This window comes from Oreochromis niloticus, linkage group LG6 (genome assembly GCF_001858045.2).
Source record: "Oreochromis niloticus isolate F11D_XX linkage group LG6, O_niloticus_UMD_NMBU, whole genome shotgun sequence".
NCBI lineage: Eukaryota > Metazoa > Chordata > Actinopteri > Cichliformes > Cichlidae > Oreochromis > Oreochromis niloticus.
This window is the reverse complement of record NC_031971.2, coordinates 13,999,561-14,025,176: the sequence shown is the minus strand read 5'-3', so window position 1 is coordinate 14,025,176 and position 25,616 is coordinate 13,999,561. Positions and strand designations below refer to the sequence as shown.

The 25,616-nt window shown below is 40.5% G+C and overlaps 1 protein-coding gene across 2 annotated transcripts in view; it reads left to right on the top strand.

Moving 5' to 3' along the window:
• Positions 1-17,235, top strand: part of dchs2 (dachsous cadherin-related 2) — a 29,734-nt gene extending 12,499 nt beyond the window's left edge. For both annotated transcript variants that reach the window (XM_025908252.1, XM_003449734.5), the window contains exons 10-20: positions 29-268; positions 2,569-2,703; positions 5,361-5,570; positions 6,137-6,997; positions 7,083-7,196; positions 7,753-7,964; positions 8,051-8,202; positions 9,386-9,516; positions 9,665-9,951; positions 10,740-10,881; positions 13,551-17,235. In XM_025908252.1, coding sequence (XP_025764037.1) covers positions 29-268; positions 2,569-2,703; positions 5,361-5,570; positions 6,137-6,997; positions 7,083-7,196; positions 7,753-7,964; positions 8,051-8,202; positions 9,386-9,516; positions 9,665-9,951; positions 10,740-10,881; positions 13,551-16,147 — 5,081 coding nt within the window. In that variant the 3' untranslated portion in view covers positions 16,148-17,235. The remainder of the gene's footprint in view (positions 1-28; positions 269-2,568; positions 2,704-5,360; positions 5,571-6,136; positions 6,998-7,082; positions 7,197-7,752; positions 7,965-8,050; positions 8,203-9,385; positions 9,517-9,664; positions 9,952-10,739; positions 10,882-13,550) is intronic.
• Positions 17,236-25,616: the final 8,381 nt, after the last annotated feature.

The window sequence follows — 25,616 nt, the reverse complement described above, 5'->3', positions numbered from 1 at the left end:
TTCTTTTATTTCCTTCCTTCTTTTTCAGGCCTCTTGCTTCTCACTGCCCCGTTGGATTATGAGACAGAACGTTTCCACCGTCTGACCGTCCGTGCGCTGGACCAAGGCCTGCCCTCGCTCTCCTCCACCCAGACTCTGACAGTGGAGGTCGGGGATGTGAATGACCAGGCGCCTGTGTTTAGTCAGGCCATTTACACCGCCACTGTGGCAGAGAACAGAGACCCTGGAGAACCAGTGATCAGGGTCTCTGCCACTGATGAGGATTCAGGTAATAATTAATTTTACTGGCGATAAGTCAGAGGTTATACCAACAAATAATGGCTGAAATGGGACAATTATACTGAGGTAGTGTAAATTTAATTTTGAGCTCCAACTATTTAAAAATCCCTAATTTTTGTTTTCATTTCATTTAGAAGTTTTTATCTAATACAGTAATTTTCCAAATGAACACAGCATTTAAATTTAGTTTGAAATTGCCCTGATATTAAAGTGGAGACGGCAGTTTCTCTGTGAGGTACCTAGATGGCAGCACTAGCACGTGTCCATGAAGCCTAAAACCATAAATCCACTAACCATGAAAAGATGAAGGCATCATAATAAAGTAGGAGCCAAATTGCAAAACTACAGCTTTTCCTGGCAAGACAAAGTACAACAGTCCATGTTTGTTACTTTTTTTTCTCGTACCATGTGCCGTAATGCAGCTCAGCTTCCTTGTCGAACTTCAGCTCTGCTGTTTTTTCGCTCCATTAACAGTTTAATTGAAACCACACCCTGCACTTCTCCTCATATGCTGTTCGGTTTGTCTGCTCTGCTCATTGTGCATCCCACCGAATCTCATTCACCCGACTCTTTAATCATATTCCCAAATCTACACATCGGCCCTGTTTATTTTAACACATCGCGCACGGGGCCTTCTACATCCCGTTTCGTCTCCTCATTGTTGACAGTAGGATTCTTTTTAAATACTGGAGATGGAGGGCGTGCGGCAGGGGGACCTGTACAGGAGGGGTTTCAATGTGAACTAACATTCTTGGGGGTGAGAATTGTCCAAGAACAGCAAGCAGACAGCTCCTCTGGGAAATCTGAAAGGTCCTCTCTCATGATGATTTCCATAATCCAAGCCATCTGTGCCAATAGGCGCTGTGTGTTCTCATCCATCTCCTCAAATCGCCTCGTCTGGCAGCCCGGCCTGCTCTCCCACCAGTCTTATTTGATTATCATTTGTGCCGCTTTTTTCCCTGCAAACTCTCACCAGAGATGACCATTGTTTTGTGTCTCTGATGATCTATGTATGTAAGTTTCCATGTGCTGGAGTCAATCACAGAAGAGGTGGAATGTGAATGAGTGTGACAGCTAAACTTCTGAGCCTTCTGGATTTCACTTTGTTAAGCAAGAGTTGAGATTTTGGGAGGGATTTTTTTTTAAGAGTAACTGTGCTGTCTTTGTGTTCAAAAGAACAGTTTGATTATTTACAAAGAGGTTTGATGGTAAGATTTGGTCATTGTGCCAGGGTTGCACTGGGAATCCTTTGGCTGAAACTTAAATGTTTTGATGGAACACTTTTGTTTGTTAGGACCCGGAGTGGGAATTATTTTTGGTTGTTTATGCACAAGAGACAAAAGTGACACGGTTTACACAAAAAGAGTTATGAAAAAGACATTGACAGAGTTTTGTAGTTTTGACACCTACCAAGCAAACCAAGTTAACAGCAATGTAAATTAAATCAATGAACCAAACAAAGCTAAGCAAAAGAAGTCTAGTAATCGAGTTGTGCTCTTATAAAACATCAAAGTGTGTAAATAGACTGTAATTTCAAAACCATGCAAATGCCCCCGTGATTCAAATGTTTTACTGCTATCGGCATAAAAGATATCTTAGTAATCATAACCTTAAATGCTATACGCATAGCTCACCTTGCTCTATCTTCTGAGACTAAGGTGATGTGAAATGTGCATTATTGTGATGGTCATCTAGACCACAGTTTGCACGTAAAGTTGAGGTGAACTCTGTGTTTGCTTCGTATCACGAGAACCATAAAAGCTGCAAGCAGCAGGCCTTCACAGAGATTTTAACTGCCCTGTGAAGTTCAGTGGCCACATTGTTCTCTTTTCCTTGAGATAAGCACTGCCTGAAACAGAAGCAGCAATAAACATGCAATAAACATGAATGGACCTGAACTAAAGTTGAATGTGTGAAGTAGATAACAATTCCACGACTAGAATTTTCGTTTTTTCTGGAGATCGTGAGCATAAAAATGCACCGTGTTGTTTTTGACATTCATAATCTCATTAGAGAAGCCACGTTTTTTGTCTCACCAGTATTAAGTGTTACTTGAAACTCTAAAAAAAAATTTCAATAGAGAAACTAGCGTATATCATTTGTCGGGGAGCATATCTGTAATGTAAATCACTGGATTTCTGTAATTATGCAGCATTATCTGATATATGATCATCTTGATTGTTGTTTTTTTCTATTAACCTTGATTTTCCTTTTTTTTTTTTTTGCTTGAGCATTTGTTTTGAGGTCTGTGACAGCATTTACATTCGCATCCTGTGTTCATTTCCATAGAGGAGAACGCTGTGGTGTGGTACAGTCTGCTGCCGGGTCCCGGCTATGAGCTCTTCAGCATCAACCCGTACACCGGCCTGATTACCACCACCTCCTACCTGGACAGAGAGCAGCAGCAGCATTTTACTCTCAGAGGTAGGACGGATAAGCAAACATCTGTTAGTCCTGAGCAATAACATTTGAATTTACAGTTTTCCACAATAAAAGCCCGAAGTAAAGCACGTATCTATTAACAAAAATTAGAAAGTTTAATTATAAGTTCAGGGTTAACAAACTCAAGGGAAAATCGGCAGTTGTGCAACACAATGCAGTAAAAGTCACATGTTTAATGACTTCCGGAATGATAAGACTCAAGACATCAGGATTATGCTCAGAAACTAAGTAACTGACTGATCACCAAAATGTTTGCTTTGCAACAAGAGTGGTAAAAGGAAATCTTGTGTTTGTCAAGTGTCATGAGAAACACTCCAAGTCAATCGTACAGTGTTGTGCAAAAGTCTTGGGAAATAGGTGGAGGGGTTTTTTAAAACGTGTAAACAAGACAAGTTTTCTTCTAATTTCTTTAAGTAGTCTTCAGGAATAGTTCTTCAGGCTTGTTGAAGGACATTTAAAGCTCTTCTTTGGATGTTGGCTGCCTTTTTTTGCGGTTCTCTGTCAAGATGATCCCACACTGCGTCAGTAATGTTGAGGTCCGAGCTCCGGGGAGGCCAATCCAAGACTGATGGTGTTTAATGGTGTGTTTTTCTATGCAGGTATGCTTTTACTGCATTGACAGTCTGTTTGAGATCATTGTCAAGCTGAAAACTGAAGCTGTTGTCAGTCAGATACTTTTCAGAATATATTGCATAGTTGAACAAAATCTGACGGTACATTTCTACATCCATAGTTGAAATGTAGCTGCAGACCATGACTGAGGTTCATTCTAGTTCTTGTCTAACTTGGGATACTTCAACCTTTTCTCCTGTTTATATTCTTTAAGAATGGCATCTTGAAAGCCAATAAGACCATTTCTGATGAAGCTTTAGTGAACAGTAAATGGATCAACTGAAGGGACAGACACATCTCTCCGGTGCTTTGTCAGGTCTTTGCTGGATTGTTTTCTGATTTGTTAAGGACATGACTTTTAGATTCTGTTCATCTCCTGCAGATAGTTTCTTACTCTTGCCATTTCTTCTTTTTTCCTCCAGTTTCCTCAAATTTTTTAAGAACGTGGTGCATCCTATTGGCTGAGATTTGCCAAGTTTTCAGCCAATAGGTCTTTGAGAATCACCTTGTTGGTGCAAAAATACATTACTATTCCTGTCAAATGTCTTATGTTTGGTATTTTTTGTGGATATAACTAACGATTAGATGTGTTTTTGTGGTAGGGTGCTAGAAACAAAGGGAAAACGAAACTGCGAATGAGTGAAAAAGCAGCCAATGTTTAGCAAAAGACCTCCAGAAAGACCTGGAGAACTATTGCTCAAGACACAAAATGTAAAGAAATAAGGGGTGGCTCAAGGCTTTTGCACAGTACTTAAAGTCAGTGCAAATTTCTGTAATTGTTCAATTACAGCCTGTCAGGCAGAAGATACAATCTGCTGATGAGGCAGTCTGTATGGAGGTGATGTTTGTGTTGAGCTGCCCTGTTATTGCATCACTAATGGCTATGATCAAGATGTCCTGAGGAAAACTGGTTTCAAAGACATCCCAACTAATGTGACAACAGCTGTGTAAACACAGGAATTTGATTCTTTTCATATCACAACCTTGCTTGCTTAGCCACACACTTGCAACGATAATTGGGTGAGAGCCTGGATCTGAAGGGTTATACAAATAACTTTTATTCTGTACCTTCTCCTTTGTCACGCTTCACCGGCAAAGCTGTAAAGAATTTAAGGTCGACCTCCTCCGTTAAAGCAACGTTATTCAGCAGATTGATTTATGTTAAGGAAACAGAAGACTTTTAAAGGGCTGAGCTACAGTATATCTAAGCTCTTCTGACTGCACCGCTACACCCTTCTGTCTTTTCAAGAGTTTGCTTTCGCTCTCACATGGGTGCGTGCAGTAATTACGTTCAACAGATTCACCAGCGTTTGGTGATTAAAAATGCTTTCACATGTTTCACCATAATATTTGTACAGTTGCCAGTATAATTAAAAATAAAGTCCCAGTAATTAAATATAATAACAGGAAGGCCTGAATATTTAGAAGCCACGCCAAAATCTCACAGGGCTTATTGGGAAACACTGAAATATGTTTTCTCTGGCTGTAAATGAATTGGAAAGAAATAAAAAGAAGTTCTTGTCAGCATGTGTTAAAAGCTGTGTCTCATTACTTTCTGTTGACTGATTTGTTTTTTAATTTTTTGGAGTTTTTACTGCTATTAAACATCCAATCTGGCCACACAGAGTCCAGACACAGAGCCAATAATTGCCTCATTGCTGTGTTGTAAGAAAGAATTTTGAGTATTTGTTACATATAATGTGTACATTATGGCTTGACTCTAGTGTTGAATGAGTTATTAAAATAACAGCATGTGGCATATCTGAGACATTCAGACATTAAGACATCAGGTTTACAATTGCTACACTTTGCTTTTGGTGCTATATGGATGCCAAAAAATGCCAAAGAAAAATAGAAAAAAGGATCTAAAGAACATGCTAATAGTATTAGGCACTTGTTGTTTAAAATATCAGTACTTATTATAAATCCTGTGGGTGTCAAGCATTTGAATATTTTAGTAAAAAAAACAATAAAAAAAAACTGATGAGTAAGCCTCTGTGTCTTTTCCTTTCTGTTCCTATCTCCAGTCCAGGCTCGTGACAGCAGCGCACGGCCGCTTTCGAGTACGACGACGGTGATGTGCTCTGTGCTGGATGACAACGACAACCCCCCAGAGTTCATGCAGTCATCCTTCCGCATCAGCCTCCCGGAAAACCTTGCTCCCGGGGTCATCCACACCGCCCAAGCCTCTGACCCAGATCATGGAGAAAATGGCACCATTCACTACTCCATACTTGGTGAGAAAATCAGACCTTGTTCTGTATTTCAAGCAACTTTTCACCTGTACTTCCTGCTGTCATTCAAATTGTACAGAATGGGTCATTCTAAAGAGCTCACTGAATTCAAGGCTGGTACTGTAATGATGCAACAAGTCCATTATTGGCTCCCATAAAGTGGCAGCTCAGGCAAAGTTACAGAGCAGGTTAGTTGAGTGCTGATGCAGTCTGAGCAGCTCTTGTAGGTGTGTAACTTGTGGGTGGTATTTTAGAGCGTATAATTTATTTAACAGTTAAAGACTTGCACAAACTGTCTGTAGTGAAGGGACAAGCACAGCTTATCTACTGACTTCTTGATTCAATATTGAGCTGTATAATCTGCATGGAGAGATTATTAACAGCATACATTTAGTCTGACCTTCAAATAAACTAAGCAAGCAAAATTCTAAATGGATGAATGTCTGACTGCTTGCTTTCAAGGCATCAAAAGTTATTTTTCTAAGTGCACTGTTGAGTCGAGTGGCCAAAGTTACAGGGGAATTATCCTTTATTTCCTTTCCACTGATGTCATCTCTGATTGTCTCCAGGTGAAGACTACAGAGGTCGGTTCACCATCAACAGTCACACCGGAGCCATTAGCACCACACAGGTCCTTGACCGGGAGGAAACGCAGAATTACACACTCACCATCCAGGCCCGTGACTATGGCCCCACCCCACTCAGCTCCTTCACCCAGCTCCATCTGGTGCTGCTGGACCAGAACGATAACATCCCCTCCTTTACCCGCAAGAGCTATCATGCCTCCATCAGCGAGGGCCTCGCGGCAGGAGCTGAGGTTCTGCGTGTAAGTGCGCTGGATCCTGACGAAGGGTCTAACGGGGAAGTGACCTACTCTCTGACAGATGATAACAGCCAAGGGGCCTTTTTAATCGACGCCTTCACGGGAGCGATTCGCACCACCAGGTCTCTGGACCGAGAGAGCAGAGCTCAGTACAGCCTCAGAGCTGTCGCTACCGATGGATGCACTCAGGGACCGCTGAGCTCTTTGGCGTCGGTCACCATACAGGTGGAGGACGTGAACGACAACATGCCGGTCTGTGAGCAGACTCCCTTCAACGCGTGGGTTTCCATGAGGACGCTGCCGAACCAGATAGTTACCACAGTTACAGCAACAGATAGGGATCAGGGTGAGAATGGGACGATACATTATGCTTTATCAGACGAGGAGAATCTGTTTGACATCAACACCGAGACTGGAGAGATTTCGCTGAGAAGACGAGTGAGAGCGGGTTTCTCTGGGAGGAAGCTGCAAGTTGTCGTTTCAGACAGAGGACATCCTGCTCTGACCTCTACCTGCCTGGTTTTTATCCATCTGAAGGGAGAACACGAAGGACTGCAGTTCACAAGCAAAGTCTACAACGCCAGTGTCAAGGAGAACAGCAGAGCTGGTGCGTTTTATCACCTCTGTTTGTCTTGTTTTCACTGATACCACTGAACATCTCAATCATTGTTTTCATCTTTTTCTTTCTAAAGGCACTTGGATTGCAAAGGTGGAGGCCAATGAGCAAAGCAGCAGCAGACAAAGAATAACATACACCATATTTAGTGGCAACGAGAACCAGGTTTTCTCCATTAACCGTCACACTGGTAATTAAAATGTTAATTTCTAAATCCAACTTTTTAACCAACAAAACCGTCTAATCCCACAATTTAGATTTTCTGTTAGTTTTTTGCATTATCCCTAAATTACCCCTTTTCTGGTCCTTCTGCATTTTTAATACATAAGTATTTCAAAACCATGTATGATTTTATCATATTTTCCCCCAAATTCCTTTTTTTGACTCACGTCTACACAAAGTAACTGTGCAGACACACCAAGTCAAATATACAATCTCATACTGATGTTGGACTGAACGTTCACCACAAAAACTTGAACCTAAAAGCACTTCTGTCGACACCTTTGTTGTCAGATTAAAAGCTGTGTTTTTCTTTCCACTACTTTACCATGACTTTTCTATTATGTGGTGAAAAGAGGCCAAAGAGGAAAAGGCGCTGATCAAAGAAGGGTGTGAAGTAAAAATGTCAATTAAGATCATGATTTCTATGATTTGTGTTTTTAAGAATAAACCTTATTGGCTTGATATTAACTGAGCTGTACTTCCTTTGAGTGCAGCTTTTACCTTCATGTTACCGTCTTATGTAGGTGAAATCCGAGTGCAGAAGGATAACTCTCTGGACTTTGAGGTGAACCCCCACATCCAGCTGGTGGTGCTGGCCGACAGTGGGCTGCAGACAGCTCACTGCAGGGTCTCCATCACTCTGGTGGACATCAATGACAACGCGCCGCAGTTTGAACACAGCAGCTACAGGACAGCTGTCTGGGAGGGCCAAGTGCACAATACCTACATCATGCAGGTAAACTTTCGGTATTAACGCCCTCATTGATGTGAGATGCATGAAGTGATCCCTCTAATACTGACCGCTTCTCATATTTTGAGCAGGTGTTTGCCTCCGATGCTGACAGCGGCATGAACGGCCAGATTGAGTACTCCATTCTCTCTGGTAACCTTAATGGAGCTTTCATTTTGGACTCTGTACGAGGAATCCTTGCGACCAATGTTTTACTGGACCGCGAGATCACTCCATCATACAAGTATGCTCAAACTGCTCAATAAAAAATATTAAGTAAAACTTTACTGCACACATAAAATTGATTCTACTTCCAAAATGGAATCAGCTAAAGTGGCATAGTACAACAATTATTTTGGTGGCATTTTACAATCTTCCTACAGTCCTGGTGAAAAAAAGATACACCTTCTTTCATTTCTAAGCTTTTACATATCAGGATATAATAAAAAATGATCTGGTTCTTAGCAGGTCTTAAGATCGGATAAATATAATATCAGATGAATCACAAAATGGGGCATATTACAGCCACTCTGCCTCCTGAGCTGCAAAACCTCTGGAACAATGTCTGCTGGACAGATAAGATCAAACGTCTTGTTAGGTGAAAACCACACACAGCATATTTGCACAAACAATAGTCAAGCACGGTGGTGGAGGGGTGATGATTTGGGACCTGGGCACCTCGCAGTCAGATATTTGTATACCAAGTAGTCTAGACTCAAATATAAGGCCATCTGCCTGACAGGTGAAGTCTGAAATTGGGTCATGTAACAGGAACTAGATCCCAAGCACGGCAGCAAATCTACAAAACAAAAGGCAAAAATGAAAAGAATGAAGGCGTTGCTCAGTCAAAGTCCAGACCTCATCCTGATAGAAGTGCTGTGGCAGGACCTTAAGAGAGCTGTGAATAAACAAATTACCTCAAACCTCAATAAACTGAAGAAACATTGTGAAGCAGAATGAGCCAAATTTCCTCCACTACGATGTGGGAGGCTGATAAAGTCATCCAAAAACGATTAGTTCAGGTTATTGCTGCCAAAGGTGGTGCTACAAGCTACTGAATGATGGAGTGTACTTAGGTTTTTCACATGGCTTAAATAAATAATGATATGGTGTAATATGTTGTTGTTCACCTGAGGTTGTATTTATCTGATCTTAAGACCTGCTAAGGACCAGATTATTTTTAATGTATTTTTATTTGTAAAATTTTAAAACTGAAAGAGGGCGTACTTTTTCTACCATGACTACAGGTGATGATTTTTAGGATTCAAGGGAGCAGCAGGTTTGGTTTTTTTTACAAAGTACTGATTTGTCTCTCTTAAAAGAAGGGGCCAAGAGTCAACAGACCTGCTCAGCTGAAAAATGGATTTGAGAATTTGACTAAAAATCAGTTGTATTATTTGCTAATTTCCTACCTATCTATATTACAGGCTGGTTCTACAGGCAGCAGACAGGGGGAATCCTCCACTGAGCAGCACCGCCACCGTTAGGGTCCAGGTGGTAGATGTCAATGACAACAGCCCTGCAATTCCCCCCATGGAGCCTGTACTTATAACTGAGAGTAAGCCTAACTCCTGTCAATGCACTGCTCTTCCATTTATTTGAATGGCAGAATCTCTTCAGTACATCAACACTTACAGTTTTTGTAGGACAAGATTTAAATCCAAGTTCATTGTAGTTAAAACTACAATCTGCTATTCTCTGCCTAGATCTGCCAGCAGGATACATGGTGACCCAAGTGACTGCAAATGACGTTGACCTGAGCTCGACTATCACCTACAGCTTCTCAGACAACAGCAGCACCAATATTCCCTTTGCTATCGACCGGTATACTGGCGTCATTACCCTGACTCGAGCCCTGGACTACGAGGAGCAGACAGAGTACACTCTGACGGTCTGGGCGTCTGACTCAATTCACCAGACCAACGGAGAGGTTAAAGTTCAAGTGCTCGATGTCAATGACAACGCTCCAGTGTTCACCCAGGACTCCTACCAGGTGCAGATATAAGAGTTTTCAGTCAGATGGTTGAAAGCATTCATAATCTTAATTATGTGGTACTCAAAACATGCTCCTCTTTATATTTATATATATATATAAAAATCCCCTCTCGCCCCTGTGGGCGGGCTATCCTTCAAGCTCGGGTCCTCTAGCAGAGGCCTGGGAGCTGGAGGGTCCTGCGCAGTATCTTTGCTGTTCCTAGGACTGCACTCTTCTGGACAACACCATATATACTATATACTAGCATGTATGTATATATATATATATATATATCTATATATATGTATAGATAGATAGATAGATAGATATATGGTGATGGCTAACCAACCTATATAGACATAGTGGTGGTAGACAAATAGAAGAAGACGGCCGTAGTGATAGATGTAGCGATACTGAATGACAGCAACATCAGGAAGAAGGAAGACAAGAAACTTGAGAAGGGCTCAAAGAAGAGCTCGAGAAGATGTGGAGGGTGAAGGTAACAGTGGTCCCAGTGGTAATCGGAGCACTAGGTGCGGTGACTGCCAAGCTAGGCGATTGGCTCCAGCAGATCCCAGGAACAACATCGGAGATCTCTGTCCAGAAGAGCGCAGTCCTAGGAACAGCTAAGATACTGTGCAGGACCCTCAAGCTCCCAGGCCTAAATTAGGATCATTTTCCTAAAAGCCCATGGCCTAATTGAATGAAAGTTAGAAAATATGTAAAGGGTAAAAACCCAGTACATTTTTCAGTAGATTTGGAGAACTTTCTGCAGATGTGATTTGCTCTTTGTTTTTCTCTTGGAGGTGGAGTTGTCAGAGCTGGTCTCAGCAGACACGTTTGTCATGTCCGTGTCAGCTACCGACAGAGATTCTGAACTCAATGGCAAGATCAGCTACAGACTGCTTTCATCTCCCCTGCAAGGCTTTTACATCCAGCCAGAGGATGGTAAGGAACAGTGCAACTCACGAAAAGGGAAAGTGCTCCCATAACATGATGTATGAACACTGAGAGCAAAAGATTATTCTGTACTCTGTGCGCACATGTATATAGCACATACAGCATTTACGTATACCAGAGTTACTTTTACTTCATACTCTACTGATATCAAACGTTATGACTGTCAGGTGGTCTGATTTCTATATTCAGGAGTTGCTGTCTACATTGAAGGTATCTTTACTTGCACAGTTAAAGTCATGCATGCCTTAACCAACGGCACACAGAAAACCTGATTGGGAGCAGCTCAGGATACAGCAGGAAATGATACTTAGACTTTTTCTTCTGCCAGTAGCATTTTAGCAATGTGGAAATATATTTTTGAAGTCTTGTGCTAGTGAGGTTCTTGGACAAGAAAGAAAAAAAGCCAATTAGAAGTCAGCGAGATAGAGTGCTTTGGATGAGCCGTGCCCGTGTTATTATCTCCCTTTTAAGAATCCCTAAACCCAAGAAAGAAGATAAATCCTACATAGCTGAAACCAAACCAGCTCCCCTCAATTCTGGCCAGTTCTCTTTCACTTAAGAGTAATTTATGGGCTTTTACCAGGTTTGAACCCCAAATTTAATATCAGAGAAATGCATTTGCCCTGTTTTGTGGTGAGAAGCACTAATGGAAATTTGCAGCAATGTTGCCGAGTATGGTGCTTTCTGTGGTACGGTGTGTCTCTGTTAGAGTAGAACCTCAGAGTGAATGCAGTCATCCTGTAGAAAACCTTAAGTGGCACTGAAGTGGAATAATAAATTGGATGAACAGACACTTTGTTGCAATTCACCAAGAAAATTGCCCTTCCACTCAGCACATGGAAATAATGTTGCAATGCTGTGTCTAATGACCAGGGCAGTTTTGATTTAACCCTTAATAAATTGTTAGATTGTTACAATACACTGATCTTAAGAGGAGCAAATCCTTCAACTGTATATTTCTTAAACCAAGGTCAGGTCTTTGAATTCAGTGAAGAATACTTTGGTCTAAATGACCATATACCCATCAAATTATTTGCATTTGGTGGACCCCCTTTAGCTTGTTGATATATTATTCCAACATGATCTAACTGTTCAAAAAGAGCTTCTTTTCATATCAGGATTGTTCGCCTTTCTTATTCTCCAAGTGCTTCTTGAAATTCCCAGTGTGCATTGGGATCATTATTCTGCTGCATTAAGTCTGTTAATCCATCTTCACAAAGAAAAATGAAGCATCTGGTGTTGTGCTGCTCCTCCAGGGTCAGATGAAGTCCATTCAGGGAAAGTGACCAACTCCAAAATAACCAAAAAACCCTTGAAAGTTCCCACCAGCATGTTGCACTGTGATTTTTTTCTTCCATGGCAGAGTCATTGTCTCTAGTCTTTGTTTTCTTGTATACACATTTCGGTTGCTACCATAAGCTGAGAGAAGAACAGTTTGTTTAGAAATCATTATGGGTGCTTTACAGATTACACTTCCCTGCAGATTTGTAGTCTTGATTTAGTCATTTCTATATCTGTGATGAAGTTTTCTGTCCGTCGGGCTTGATGTATTGATCTTCTGATTACTTTTCGTCTAACAAATCGTGCTTTATAAAAATATTCTATTTTTCTCCCGAGAGGAGGGGGTGATGTAATCGCTAGATGCCAAAAACAGCTCGAACTCATGGTCACACTAAAGTCAGTAAAACTTTATTTTACCCACATTTTTTTATGGATCGTCTTCAAATTCCACAACCTCATATTAGACCTCAGGTGACATGACTGCCTTGGTTGGCTAAACATTTGACCTTCGTCGTTATCGCCAAAGATCAAAGTTGACCTTGGAAAAATAATTTCAAGTAACCATTTCGAGTAATATATCGTATGAAAGGGCATGGAGAGAACTGTACAACTTACTTTTTAGGTTTTCGGTGTAACGCCTTATGACGTCACAAAGACACCATAACAGGCTGATGTTGTCATATTGTAATGAAAGCAGGCTGACGTCAGCATGTTGTAATAAAAACATCACAGTTTTAGTTTAGCCCCTGGCCTTCGGTGGAGTTGTGCTCTCAGAGTGCTCTTGTTTCACTATGTTCTGTTTTAAGTGTTGTCAAAATATCTGATTATTACCAGATTTGGTGGTCATGAAAACACTACGGTTTTTACATGTGGTTTCAGACATTCGGATCCACAACATTTTGAGTGATGTTACCGACTACCTGAAGTTTTATCTTTGTTCCCGTGCTTGCCGATATATACATTAAAACTCATTGTTAGATGCAGCAATATATTTCTGTCATAGATGATCATAGCTGGGAAGACTGCAGGCTAAACCAAACCAAAACCAAAGCACTAAACTATGAGCTAAACTTCCAAAGAGTTGAAGAGTTTTGCAATATTTGACATTTATTGTAAAAACAAAGTTCTATCCCCTTGTTGGAAAAACAAAGATTTGAATAAAGCCTTTAAGCTTTATATTAATTTAGGCTTTATTTTGAGCCTATGATTATATGCTAATAGTCCTGTTCATGACTGTTACTGCCTTAAGTAACAGTCATGAATAACTCCTTTTACGTAACACATTAGAATGTTAGAACCATTATCGATACAACAAAATCAACTGGAAGTCCTTTAAAGAAACTTATTAACTGATGGGAATATATTCTATTTTGCAGGGTCTATTTTTACTAACAAGCCCTTAAAGGCCATCACAAACAGCAACCTGATCCATCTTCTGGTTGAAGCTAGAGATGGAGGAGATCCTGTGCAATCCACCGTTACCTCCATAGACGTGCTGATTTTGGACACCAACGACCACGAACCTTCGTTTTACCAGGACATATACACACTCACCGTCCCGGAGGACACGCCTATAGACACTACCCTGCTGACTCTTTCTGCAGAGGACCAAGACTGGAGCCCTGAAAATACCTATTTGGACTATACCATCACCAGGGGAAATGAGGAGAAAAGATTCTGTCTGGAAGTAAAAATGGTTCAGATTGAGAATCAGATTAAAAATGTTGGAAAGCTTGTTCTTTGCAACGCTTTAGACCGTGAAACTACTGAGAGCTATGCATTAACAGTGAGTGTTTCGGATCGAGGCATGCCTCCACTGAACAGCTCTACCGTCGTCATGGTGACTGTAACAGACTGCAATGACAATGCCCCTGTGTTTTCCAGCACAGAGTACCATGCACAAGTAAGTGAAAACAGCCAGTTAGGTACCAAACTGGTCCAGGTCAGTGCCCACGATCCCGACCTCGGAACCAATGGCCTGGTGCGGTATGATATAATTTCTGGGAACAGTAAAGGTCACCTTAAGCTCGATCCTCAGTCTGGCCTCTTAGTAGTCAACAACTCTCTCGACTATGAAAAAGACTCAAAATACATCCTCACCATCAGAGCATCGGATGGCGGCAAATCATCTGAAAACCATAAAGTGGCATTTACGATTGTCTTCATCACGGTGTTGGATGAGAATGACAATACCCCATATTTCATGTTTCCTACAGTTAACTGTTCTGTGCTGGAGAACCTCCCTGCATTTACCCACGTATGTTCTGTTCACGCTGTTGACAATGACTTAGGCCCTTATGGGCAGCTCACCTACTCTGTTATGTCCTCCTGCTTCATGAACTATGGCAGCGGTAACCCAGAGAGGAAGGAGGCCTTTGCTATCGATCCCCTGACAGGCGACATTCACACCAGACAAACCTTTGACTACGAACGAGAAAGCGAGTACTGTTTTATAGTGGAAGCCAGAGATAAAGGTGACAAAGCTGCTACAGTGAGAGTCCAAGTGAATATCAAGGGAGTGGATGAATTTAGTCCGGTCTTTACCCAGAAGCAGTATCACTTCCTGTTGCCAGAAAACATCAAGCCTGGTGATACAGTCGGTTACGTGATGGCAATGGACCATGATGGAGGTGTGGACGGGGTGGTGGAGTACTCACTTGTGAATTCATCACCCTTTTTCTCCATTAACAGAACAATTGGGGCTATCTTTGTCTCTGGTCCTGTGTATCGTAGGGCAGGCAGCCAGGACATTGTAGAACTGGTTATTTCTGCAGCTAGTCCCAGGTTAGGCTCCAGGACTACAACCTGCCTGGTTTTTGTCAATATCTCTAGTTCAGCTGAAGCACTAACTGGAGTTCCCCTGGATACTCATATGCTCAGTTTGACTGTTTCATTAATCATGTTTCTCTTTCTGCTTATCATTTTTGTGAGCTTGGTTCTCAGATGTAAGCTCAAAGATGCAGCCATCAGAAAGGCTGCTGCCATTGCTGCGCACTTGAGCCATGGCACAAGCTCGCTCACGAGATCTAATAACCAAACACAAAGTTCCATGTCTTTGCATGACATTACACGCCCAAGCATCATGGTGACTAAAATGGACATCTCAAACCCGTACAATCCATCAGACTCGAGCGGGCGAGGTTCAGCGGAAGGCGAGACAGCTGAGGACCAGGAGATCAAGTGGATCAACGAGTACCCCTGCCGTAAAAGAAACGAACCTGCCCAGAAGTCCACAGAGATCCCAGACTCTGCCTTACTAGGAGATAATATCTCTTGCAGTTCTATCGATGTAGGACCAGAGCACATCTTATCAGTCAATAAATGTTTAGTCTCAGGGTTAGCCAGCACAGAAAGTCTCCACCACTTCAAAGAGGAAGGAGGAGGCGAGGGACCACTTCCTGGAATACTCAGGATGAGAGATTTAAAGGAGAACATGGGGATAAAAGGGTTCGCCCCCCTTTCTGAAGCCCAGGCCTCTGCAGATTCTCTCTCCTCACTGGTGTTTCTAGACGAGGAGTTGCAAGGTAGCTACTGCTGGGACTACCTTTTGGACTGGGAACCCCGTTTCCAGACTCTGGCCTCCGTATTTACTGATATCGGGATGCTCCCTGATGAGGAACTTCAAGGTGGCCGTGAGGACTTAGCAGCAGAATCAAGTTGTCTCATGTACCCACCACCTCTTATAACAGGGGTAGCACAGCCGGGCATAAGGACCGTTCCTCCACGAAAGCCGGGGCGTGTGCCAAGCCTCGCCAGACGACCCTCTTACCGGAAATATGCTTATTCCCCCTTAGCCAGGAACACTGGACTTACCCCTTCAGCTATGACACCTAATTTCTCCCCATCACTGTCTTCGCTCACTATAAGGACCCCCAGTGCCTCACCAGTTGTCTCAGACACTGGAGTTGGGGGGATCAGACTTGAATCAGGACCCCTCACTGCTAGCCTTTTAGAGGCAGAAATACAGGTATAGCCAAAAATTTTAAGTGGCATCACTTTCATTTACGATTCACCTTTTGAAGGTTTTTTAGGAGACATTGCACGGTTTGGTTGTGATTTTGCTGAGATCATTTCCATAATAGCCCCATTGTCCACTTGTATGGTTTTAAGGGGGTGATACAGTAATACAACGCAATAATATCCTATTGAAGTTATTGTAGTGGTTTGCATTCCGGGCGACATCGTAACTCACTTCAGTAAAAATACTAAATTAATATCTGGAAAACTCGGACTGAAACCTGTCTTGCATTACATTCTTGTTATGTACATGTCTGAAAAAGAGCAGATGTTCTAGTCAGCAATTAATTACCGAATGTTTTATTGTAAACATGTATATGAGCAGAAAATGAAACACTTTGTTATTGCAGTTGGTTGCAGCTTCTAAATGGAAACTTTTTCATGGTTGATTTAACTTTAATAACCAAAGAAAGGCAATATTTTTCTGTGGTTAGCTATGTTAGCTGCTTCCTGGAATAATAAAAAATGGTATTTTGAATCCAGGCCTTTTTGCCTCCCTTTTTCATATAATCTCTCAATAAATCCCAGTGAGAAACAGAATAAATTTTATTCCTTCAATTTAATACTTTAATACTTTTAAAGCTAAAAGAAAGGCTGGGTGAGTGCAGCTAGCTCTCAAAACCAAAATACAGTTCAGGAATTCCTCACTGGTGCAAAGTTTGTGCAGATTATACCGTTTCTGCTGTCCCTATTCATAAACCAGTTCCAGATTTTTGTAATTTTCTCATGATATATATTCATGATTGTTTCTGTGTGCTGTCTGTAAACTATGGCCACCCTGTTAATAAACAGCACTTTATGTATCATTTTCAGAGAAATGTATGATCTAAATATTAAAACATTTGTAAGTAAATAATTTTTAATAAAAAAGTTTGTCTTGTTTTTTTTGTCATATTGTGCTACTGAGTTTCTTTTGGGTAATTTGATTTGCATGTGTATGTATTTCCTTATTTCCAGTGATACATTTTTTTTTTTCCTCACTGTAACTGAGAATCAGTGAAATGAACCACTAATAAAGACAGTATTCTTGTGGTGGGGCAATAATAAAACAGCTCTTCAAATGCATTTTTGCAACAAATACATTAAACTTTTATGATGTGTTTTCCCAGGATATTGCATTTTACGCTTCAGGAGGATTTCTTTTCATGAATCTGGTCTTTCACATGGTCCACTTCAATATTTTGCATCTGAACAGTAACAAGAGTTTAAATTCTTTGATAATACTTTACATAAGAAAAATGGGATAAAGGTTTTCAAACTATGTAAACAGTTGTGGTGGTGCACAGCGCTATCACAGATTCTGTTCTTATTCTTCAATTTTAGGATGCTGATGTGAACATTTACATCCTGTATACATGCTTTTTATAGACCAACACTATAATATATGTACACTCTCCAGCCACTTTGTTAGGTACACCTGTTAAACTGTTTGTTAATGCAAATATGTGTCTATCAGCCAATCAAAGAGCAGCAAATCAGTCCATTTAGGCATGTAGACATGGTCAAGATGACCTGCTAAAGTTCAAAGTGAGCATCAGAATGATGATTTAAGTTACTTTACCAGAAAGGACGGTCCTTTAGTATTTCAATAACAGCTGATTTGTCCACACAACCATTTCCAGGGTTTACAAAGATATAGCGGCAGCAAATCTTTGCCTGGTAATTAAACCTCAGAACATCAGAATCTGGCTCTTCTAATGTGACCATTAATTCAGGTTATGAAACAAATTGATTAAAATAGAGGAAAGCCAATATCATCACTAGCATATTTCAACCTAATACTGATGGATTACAACCTTAATAATGAGTTATTGTTGTTATGTTTCCCCTTTTATTTCAGGTTTCAGAGACCTCACATCTCTCCTTTCTTGTTTAAATGATCTGAAAGTGGTTCAACGTGGCTCCACTTGGTCTGCTGTTAATCCAAGTGTGCTGCCTTTGGGCAACATATGAGCCGAGGAAGCTGAAGAGCTAAAGTCTTTATCAGATAGTTTCACAGAAGATAATAAACAGTCGAGCCTTGAACTATACTGGCCAAGTGTGCCCTGCATGTAGCCATTGAAAGATGTATAAGTATTTATTGACTTAGCCAGTCTCTCTACTGCACATCGCAGGGCTTTGACAAGCTTTCCACTCTTCTGTATTTGTGATTTCAGTGGGTCTCTGGCCTCAGGACCACGGTGATGAAAGATATCTCTAACTATATCAGGTGATCTGGCAAAGCAAGCTTGTGTGTCTCAGCACATAGCTCAGCAGTCCCTGCACCAATGTTAAGAGTTATTCAGTGGATCTTTATAAAACGCTGCCCATCACTCAGGCAGTCAGGTATGAGTACGTTTACAAAGAAGGGCCAAGAAGTCTCAACCACACTAAGATGTTTCACTAAGAGAGGTTTGTGAATGATGTTGAACACATGCTTGAGAAATTTTAACGTCATATTAGGCTGGCTTAAATCATCGGCATGACCAGATTGTTCAGATTGTTTATCCACTGTGTGTTAAAATATTACATAAATGTTTATGTGGACACAAGGTGACCACATCCAGCAAAGTAAACGTGAGGCACACAGACTATGTTTGTGTGTTACAATGTTGCTGAAAAGGTTGTCTACAAAATCACAAATATCTCACAAACTGCAGGCTAGAAGTTTGGCATCCAGCATGTGAAAGACAAATCTACTCGGTTTGACTCACTCGCTAAAGCATTCCAATAAGCATACGCCAAAGTCTATTTTTATCATGTTATCTGCTATTATTGTTATCTAGCGTCTGTGCGGTCTGGTAACAGTCTTGGAGTTTCAGCAGGCTTACATCACTACCACTCTTTTTGAGCCACACATTTTTTGTGATACTTGGCATGTAAAGGGTAAACTGGTCCTTATGTAGCACATTTCTATTTTATCTGCACACTCAAGGCACTTGCCTCATTCACACATTCATACAAGCATTTTTTTTCTATGTAAGTGCTTTCTATCTAACGATGGATATGTTAGGAGGTTTAGTATCTTTCCCAAGGATTTTTGGCATGCCCCGCTCTATCCCCTGAGCTACAGCCACCCTGTGTCACTTCATGTCACATGTACCATAGTCATGGTAATGTTCAGCAGCAAAAGACAGTGATAAATAGTGCTGTCCACTGCTATCTTCACAGCCATAAGTTATGACAGCGAGAAATTAGAAAGTGTAGAAAATGGGACATCGTCTTACTGAACTGAAGGCCTGAAAGTCAGATTCTGACGCAATTCTGTTTAACTTCAAAGGCCAGACTGACTCTGTGCAATAACCTATTGTTTTATGTTTGAGAGGAGACTTTGTTATACCATAACCCATAGAAGCTGTAGTAGCAGTTTGTCAGGCAAGTAAGTCAGCTTTTGACATGTTAATTGAAGACTTGCTATAGGCTGATTTAAGAGCCATATGTTTTACAGCCATTAGATTCTTCTTGAGTTCTTCCTGCTGTGCGTCATTAAGCGCAGTACTAGATCTATTTGAAAATTCCAAAGATTCGGCCATCGAGAGGTCTGGAAACGAAGGCAGTCTGTTTTAAACAAAGAGAGAGCCACAGCTGCCTCTAAAACCTCCTCCTCTCTTCTACTCCACAACCACTTCAGACGCTTCTCTTATGTACACATCTGAGCTCACTCCTTCACAACAAACATTTAGCACATCTTGAAGTATAGTCACTGAGAGCAGCAATAAACAGTTTCGCCTTCAAAGAGCCGATCGTCTTGTCCCGTCACACCGTTTGACACGTTTTGAACGGTGGATGTTTGGGTCTTGGGATCCAGGAGCATTGCTCCCTGAACAACGATGGTAATTCTGCAACCTTTACCCTTCTTACGAGTCAGACGTATGCATTCAGCTCAGTAAGCGACTCTTTAATTTTCACTGTAATGTGCAGATGGTTGAAGTGTAAATTAAAAGCCTATCGCCTTATGTAAAAACAACATATAAATATATATATATATATATACATATATTGCCAACAGCTACAGAAACAGACATGTTTCCTGGTGTGCACAAAGAGAAAAGTCTGTTTATTGTGTATTTTGGGTGAGACTGAAGGCAAAGCACAGTACATTTTATTGCTCATTACAAGATGATTTAAGGGTGGCATAAAATGTTCCTAATTCTGATGCGCTCCTCTGGATACGTGATTATAAGAAACTTGAGCTGTGTTTTGGGTAGGAAACTTTTTGTGCGGTTAATTTTATTTGAGCTCAGGACCAGAGACAAAGCTCTTTGTTTTTTTATTATATGGAGGGTTTTTTTCTTGTTTATATATTTTGACAAATGCATCACCACCACTACCAACGCAAGGCAACTTATATAAGACTATGAGCTTATACTAGATCGTCTATTGTCGGATCAGGTCGAGCTAATGCTATTCCTCCTGAACCAGGTTTTCCTAACGAAAAGGAGGAAAAGAAGAAAAAACGTTCCTTCGGCCTGATCAACTGGAAGAAGAGGCACTGACAAATAAAACCCAGCTGTGTTCTCCTCCTGGATTGGATTTCATATTTATCTCTATTTGCATTCTGTTGAGATATATGCTGGCCTCTAAACAAGTTTTGCATTGTGGTTTCTGGCTCATATCACAGGGGGCTTGAGGCCCTATGATGCACTGAAGGAATTTAGGTTACTTCAGCTTGGCTGAGAAACCGTTTTCAAGTAGGGGAGCAATCAGGACTACAGCTGAGGTTATAATTAAACTGTTTACATACTAATCATTAAAGGTGTTGATGACTGTTAGGGGTTTTTTTTTCTCCTTTTGGCAAAACAATCATGATTTAATGGACAAGGTGAAAGTATATAGGACACTATACAGGATGCTGCAAGGTATATTTGTGTGTTTTACCTCACACATATGTTTGTGTTTCTGTTTAGCTAATCAGGAAGTTTGAGCAAGGACCAGTTTAATGTAATTATAGGGTTCTGATACTTTATTTTTTTAGCCATACACATTGGATTTAAAGAAAGAAAAAATAAAGTTTGTAATGCTAGTTCACCTCCTGATACTAGTACATATTGTGAAACAGTAATTTTATAATACACAAATATAGACTATATCCATTACTTGCACTTGGCACAAATGATCCCTAATAGATGTGTTTACTACCGAGAGGCATCCGTAACATCATCCTGAGAGCATTAGTTCAAAATCAGAATAAAGAGTGTTCTCGATTAGCACAATACATGGCACCATGATACAGTTTATCTAAACAAGGTTTGTTGTCTATCAGTGTTTTTTGCAGCATTTGTGACAGTCCTGTCCAATTTGTGCCTGTTTGCCACAGTCATATCATATGAAACTGAGATTTTGAATGAATAAATATTGTTGTTTTGGCTAACCCCAAATCTCTTAATTTCCTCCTAATTAAAGCTACTAACAAAGTTATTCGAGCATTTTCACAGACCAATCCAAAAATTACCTACAATGCAGAAACATCAATCTTTATAAAAGTAAGTTCACTTTTATCCTCTTTTACCTTGAATTACTTCATCAGTGTGGAGACCATGTGTGGCCAGCTCACAGGACAGCTAAGATGTTATTGATGCCCAGATTTCTTTGGTCGCCGCGTTTAGCATGCAAAACGTACCTTCATCTGAAAGCTTTGGACCCGTGACCACTAGTCCACTTTTATTCTCCTTAGCCAAGCTAGGATGCTCCTGCTGTTGGAGTGGCTTTGCTGTGCTATTTGTGATGTGACAGTGTTACCCCCTTTTTCTGAAACTGTCTGAGTCTTAATGCACTGCGTGTGAAGCTTGTTCCCGTTCCTATGACTTACAGTACTCTCCAAACAGCCAGCCTTTTCAGCGATGACCTTCTTTGGCCTCCTTGTGGAGGATGTCAGTGATGGTCATCTGTCCAGCTGTCAAGTCAGCAGTGTTCCCCGTGACTGCAGTTGTGTGTACTGAACTAGACTGAGAGACACACAATATTTATACTGTTTAAATAATATTTAACTCAAACTGCTGTTTGTGATTTTCACAAGCTATTGCAAGAATAAAGCCAAGGCTTTAAATATTTCACTAAACATTTATATAGAGGATATGAAAGTTTACCTTCTCACTTAAAGAATGAAAAATAAAAACTTTTTCATGATATTCTATTTTTTTCTAGATGCACTAGTGTATAATAATCTTTGTGGAGGGACTGATTGAACTTTTTTTGCAGAATGGTTACAATTGTTGACCCTGCTGATTACTAGGAGCTCTAATAAGCTCAAAGCAGCAGAGAGAATGTGTTTTTGTTATAGATTTTGTTTGGACTTTATCAACATTGTGCCAATAAAAATAGACATCATCGTCCTCACTATCATCAATCACACTGGGACACTAAATTTAGACAATTAACATGTGTGCAGCATCTTTTATATATATTTCTCCACAAATCTATAAGCTCATCCATGCTGTGCTGCTGAAAGATTATATAAACATTGTCACACTGAGTGCACGCTCTATGATTTATTTACAGGCTGGAAGTGATCCATTTTTGTCCCTCTTACTCTCTCTACCACCTTCAACGCATTTGATAGGTGACGAAAGAAAAGTTAATCATTGTGATTAATTATTAATGAGGGCCGCTTAGCATTTATTTATAATACAGAGATTTTACCACAGACATTTATAATCTTAACAAACGATAGCAATGCTATTTACATACAGGATTAATCACAGAACAAGTAAGCTGCACTCTGTACCCATATTTACCTCTGTTTTTATCGGAAACATGTGGAACATCCTTTCAATGCTTTTCAGATGTTTGACAAGTGTGCGGGACGATATACACCAGAGTGCCTTGCTGGGCCTGCTCCTGATGAAAATTCACACAGACATGATGTGGGATAGCTGAGCAGAGCCAGGAACAAGAGGTTGAAAATGGGGTTCATGCTGCAGAACTGCAGAAACAGACTAGAGCTGTTCTGTACATTCATGTTAAGAAGGGAGAACTGAGTAAACTTTCTTTAGAGAAAACTTCTATATCTCTTAAATGTACTTAATTCAGTCTATAGAAATGGTTCCTTACAAACAGCACTATTCTCCATTCAAAAATATGTGATAGTTTTACTCTGTTATTTAAGAGGAAAATGTTGCACTTTGCATTGATTGTTATGAGGACTCCAATCACCTTCTCTAGTAGAGTCTGTTTCCAGTTACAGCCTAAAATAGTATATATAGAAATGTCCATTGGTAAAGAAATTTAGTTTACATTGATTCATAAAAGTCATAAAGGTTCGATCATCTTCAAAACTTCCTGAGCACCACAATGAAGCTGGTATTTTATAGCTTTGAGTAAAAGATATAGATGGATTGTTTTATGTTTTAAATTGATTTGTTTGGTTTTAGACTTATCCATAATCTTCAGTTATGCTTTTGTATTGGTTCACATACAGTTCCATTATAAGGATTTTAGGCTGCTGAAGTTTTCAATTAGCTAAAACACTACACTATTGAGGTTTAGCAATCACGTGACATTAACTTGTCTGTTGTTTTGGATGTGACAATGACTTTGACACTGTAGGAGCCAAGAAACCAGTTCATGCCCATCTTGCAACACCAGAAAAATGTGTATTTCATGACCAGTTGACAAGTGGTTGATGACAGGCACTGGAAAAGTGATTGCTAAAGCCCCAGGCACAGTCCCCAGTCGGTGACTCTCTGTAAAGCAAAGGTTGCTAGGGGAAAATGTATATACCCTGATCGATTGGATGACAAAAATCTCATGGAGCACGTGGACTTGTTTCCCAACACTCACTAAATACTGCCTGAACAATATTAAAACTGTTAAAAAGTGATAACTAGAAACAGAGTCCATTTACCTTCAAAGTAAAAGCTGTGCCCTGGCAAACATGTTGGCTGTAGCACCGAGGCACAGCTTTTAATGTGAAGAATTTTCAACCTTTACGACCTCTAGTAGTTAGCAAGTGTTTGTACCGAGTATCTTCCATGCAAACTAGAAGAAACTGCGACAATCTGCTAGCAACCAAAGCAACAATAAGGAGGGTTTTGGTGCAGCACTGATTTTGCAATCAACTTCGCAATATTTCGACACACAGCAAGTGCTTAGCTTATGAGGTGTGACAAATCCGACCGTTATTTCTCCGCTAGTTGTGATCATTTGCAGCTTTTTGAAAATATCCCCACACAATAATTCTGTTAACAGTAAAAAACCATTTCATGCACATAAACATCACTGCCTGAAAACAAAAGTTAGCTTGTTGGATGGTCCCTCAAATTCCACTACAAAGCAAAGATGGCAACCAGGTTGAGAAGTTTACAGCGGTCCATGCTCAGCAGGTAAAGTGATCTGCACATAGCCATGTAGCCATGCATATAGCTTCTTGTCAGTACAGATCAAAAAACTGTTTGGATTTCTGATTTTTGTCATTCTACTAACCACCTGTGTTTATTTCTCTTGTTTGTTGTAGCTTGATGAGTGTCTATAGAGTGTAAACATTTATGCACTCAAAATAGAGAGTGTAAGTATAGAGTTTTGCTATTTGGCTCCACTGCTAGTTTTGTTCTTTCAGTACAATGTGTATAAAATGTCTATATGTGAATCTACCACTTAGACTAAGATTTTCAATGCCAACTTTCAGGAGTATTTGCAACTAAAACCATAAGTTTTTGCATGACTTTAACATTGCACAGACTGTCACTGCAGGACCAAGAAGTTGTGTCACACACACACACACACACACACACACACACACACACAGATTTAGGATTGGAGCCCCTTGAACAAGACCAGTGGGGAGAGGGAAAAGGAGCTTTGTTGGGAGGGTCAGACTTTGGATGTATGAAGGAGCCTCAAGCGTCACATTTGGGTCCAATCAAATCAGTGATGTTTTTTGGTTATAATATATAAAACAGATGGACAAAAAGTGGGAGGAGTATGATTCTTTTGTTGCAAAAGCTGTTTGGAGTGAAAAAAATAGCACTCTTTCTCCTTCTAAAGAAAAATGACCTGCACTTTTCAGCTTTCCTTTATATTTAATTAAATGTTATCTGCTTTTCCATGTTGTTTTTTTTATTTATTTCAAATGTGTTTTTTGTCTCCTTGCATGCAGTCAGTTTGACTCCAGCAGTAATTATCTTTAAGGTTCTGTTTCTTCTGTAGCCTGTGTGGCCGTCTCTTAACATTAATAAAATCTCAGCTTCTAACGTGCCCGTAATATGAGCTGCAATAGATTCAACCACAGACTTAAGTGTGAATGTCACATTAAAAGAGTGTCTCTGGACATGCAAAGTTGTCTCACACCCTCAAATGACCTCTAACCTCTCAGGAAAGCAGTGGGGGAAGGGGGGCACCTGGGACTGTTGGGGGTGGTTTTAGCCACAAGGTGAAAACCTAAGGGCAGGTGCTCCCTATACGGGCCTCTGTTCCCAGTATAAGAGTCTGGTTGTCCTGTGATGGATGGG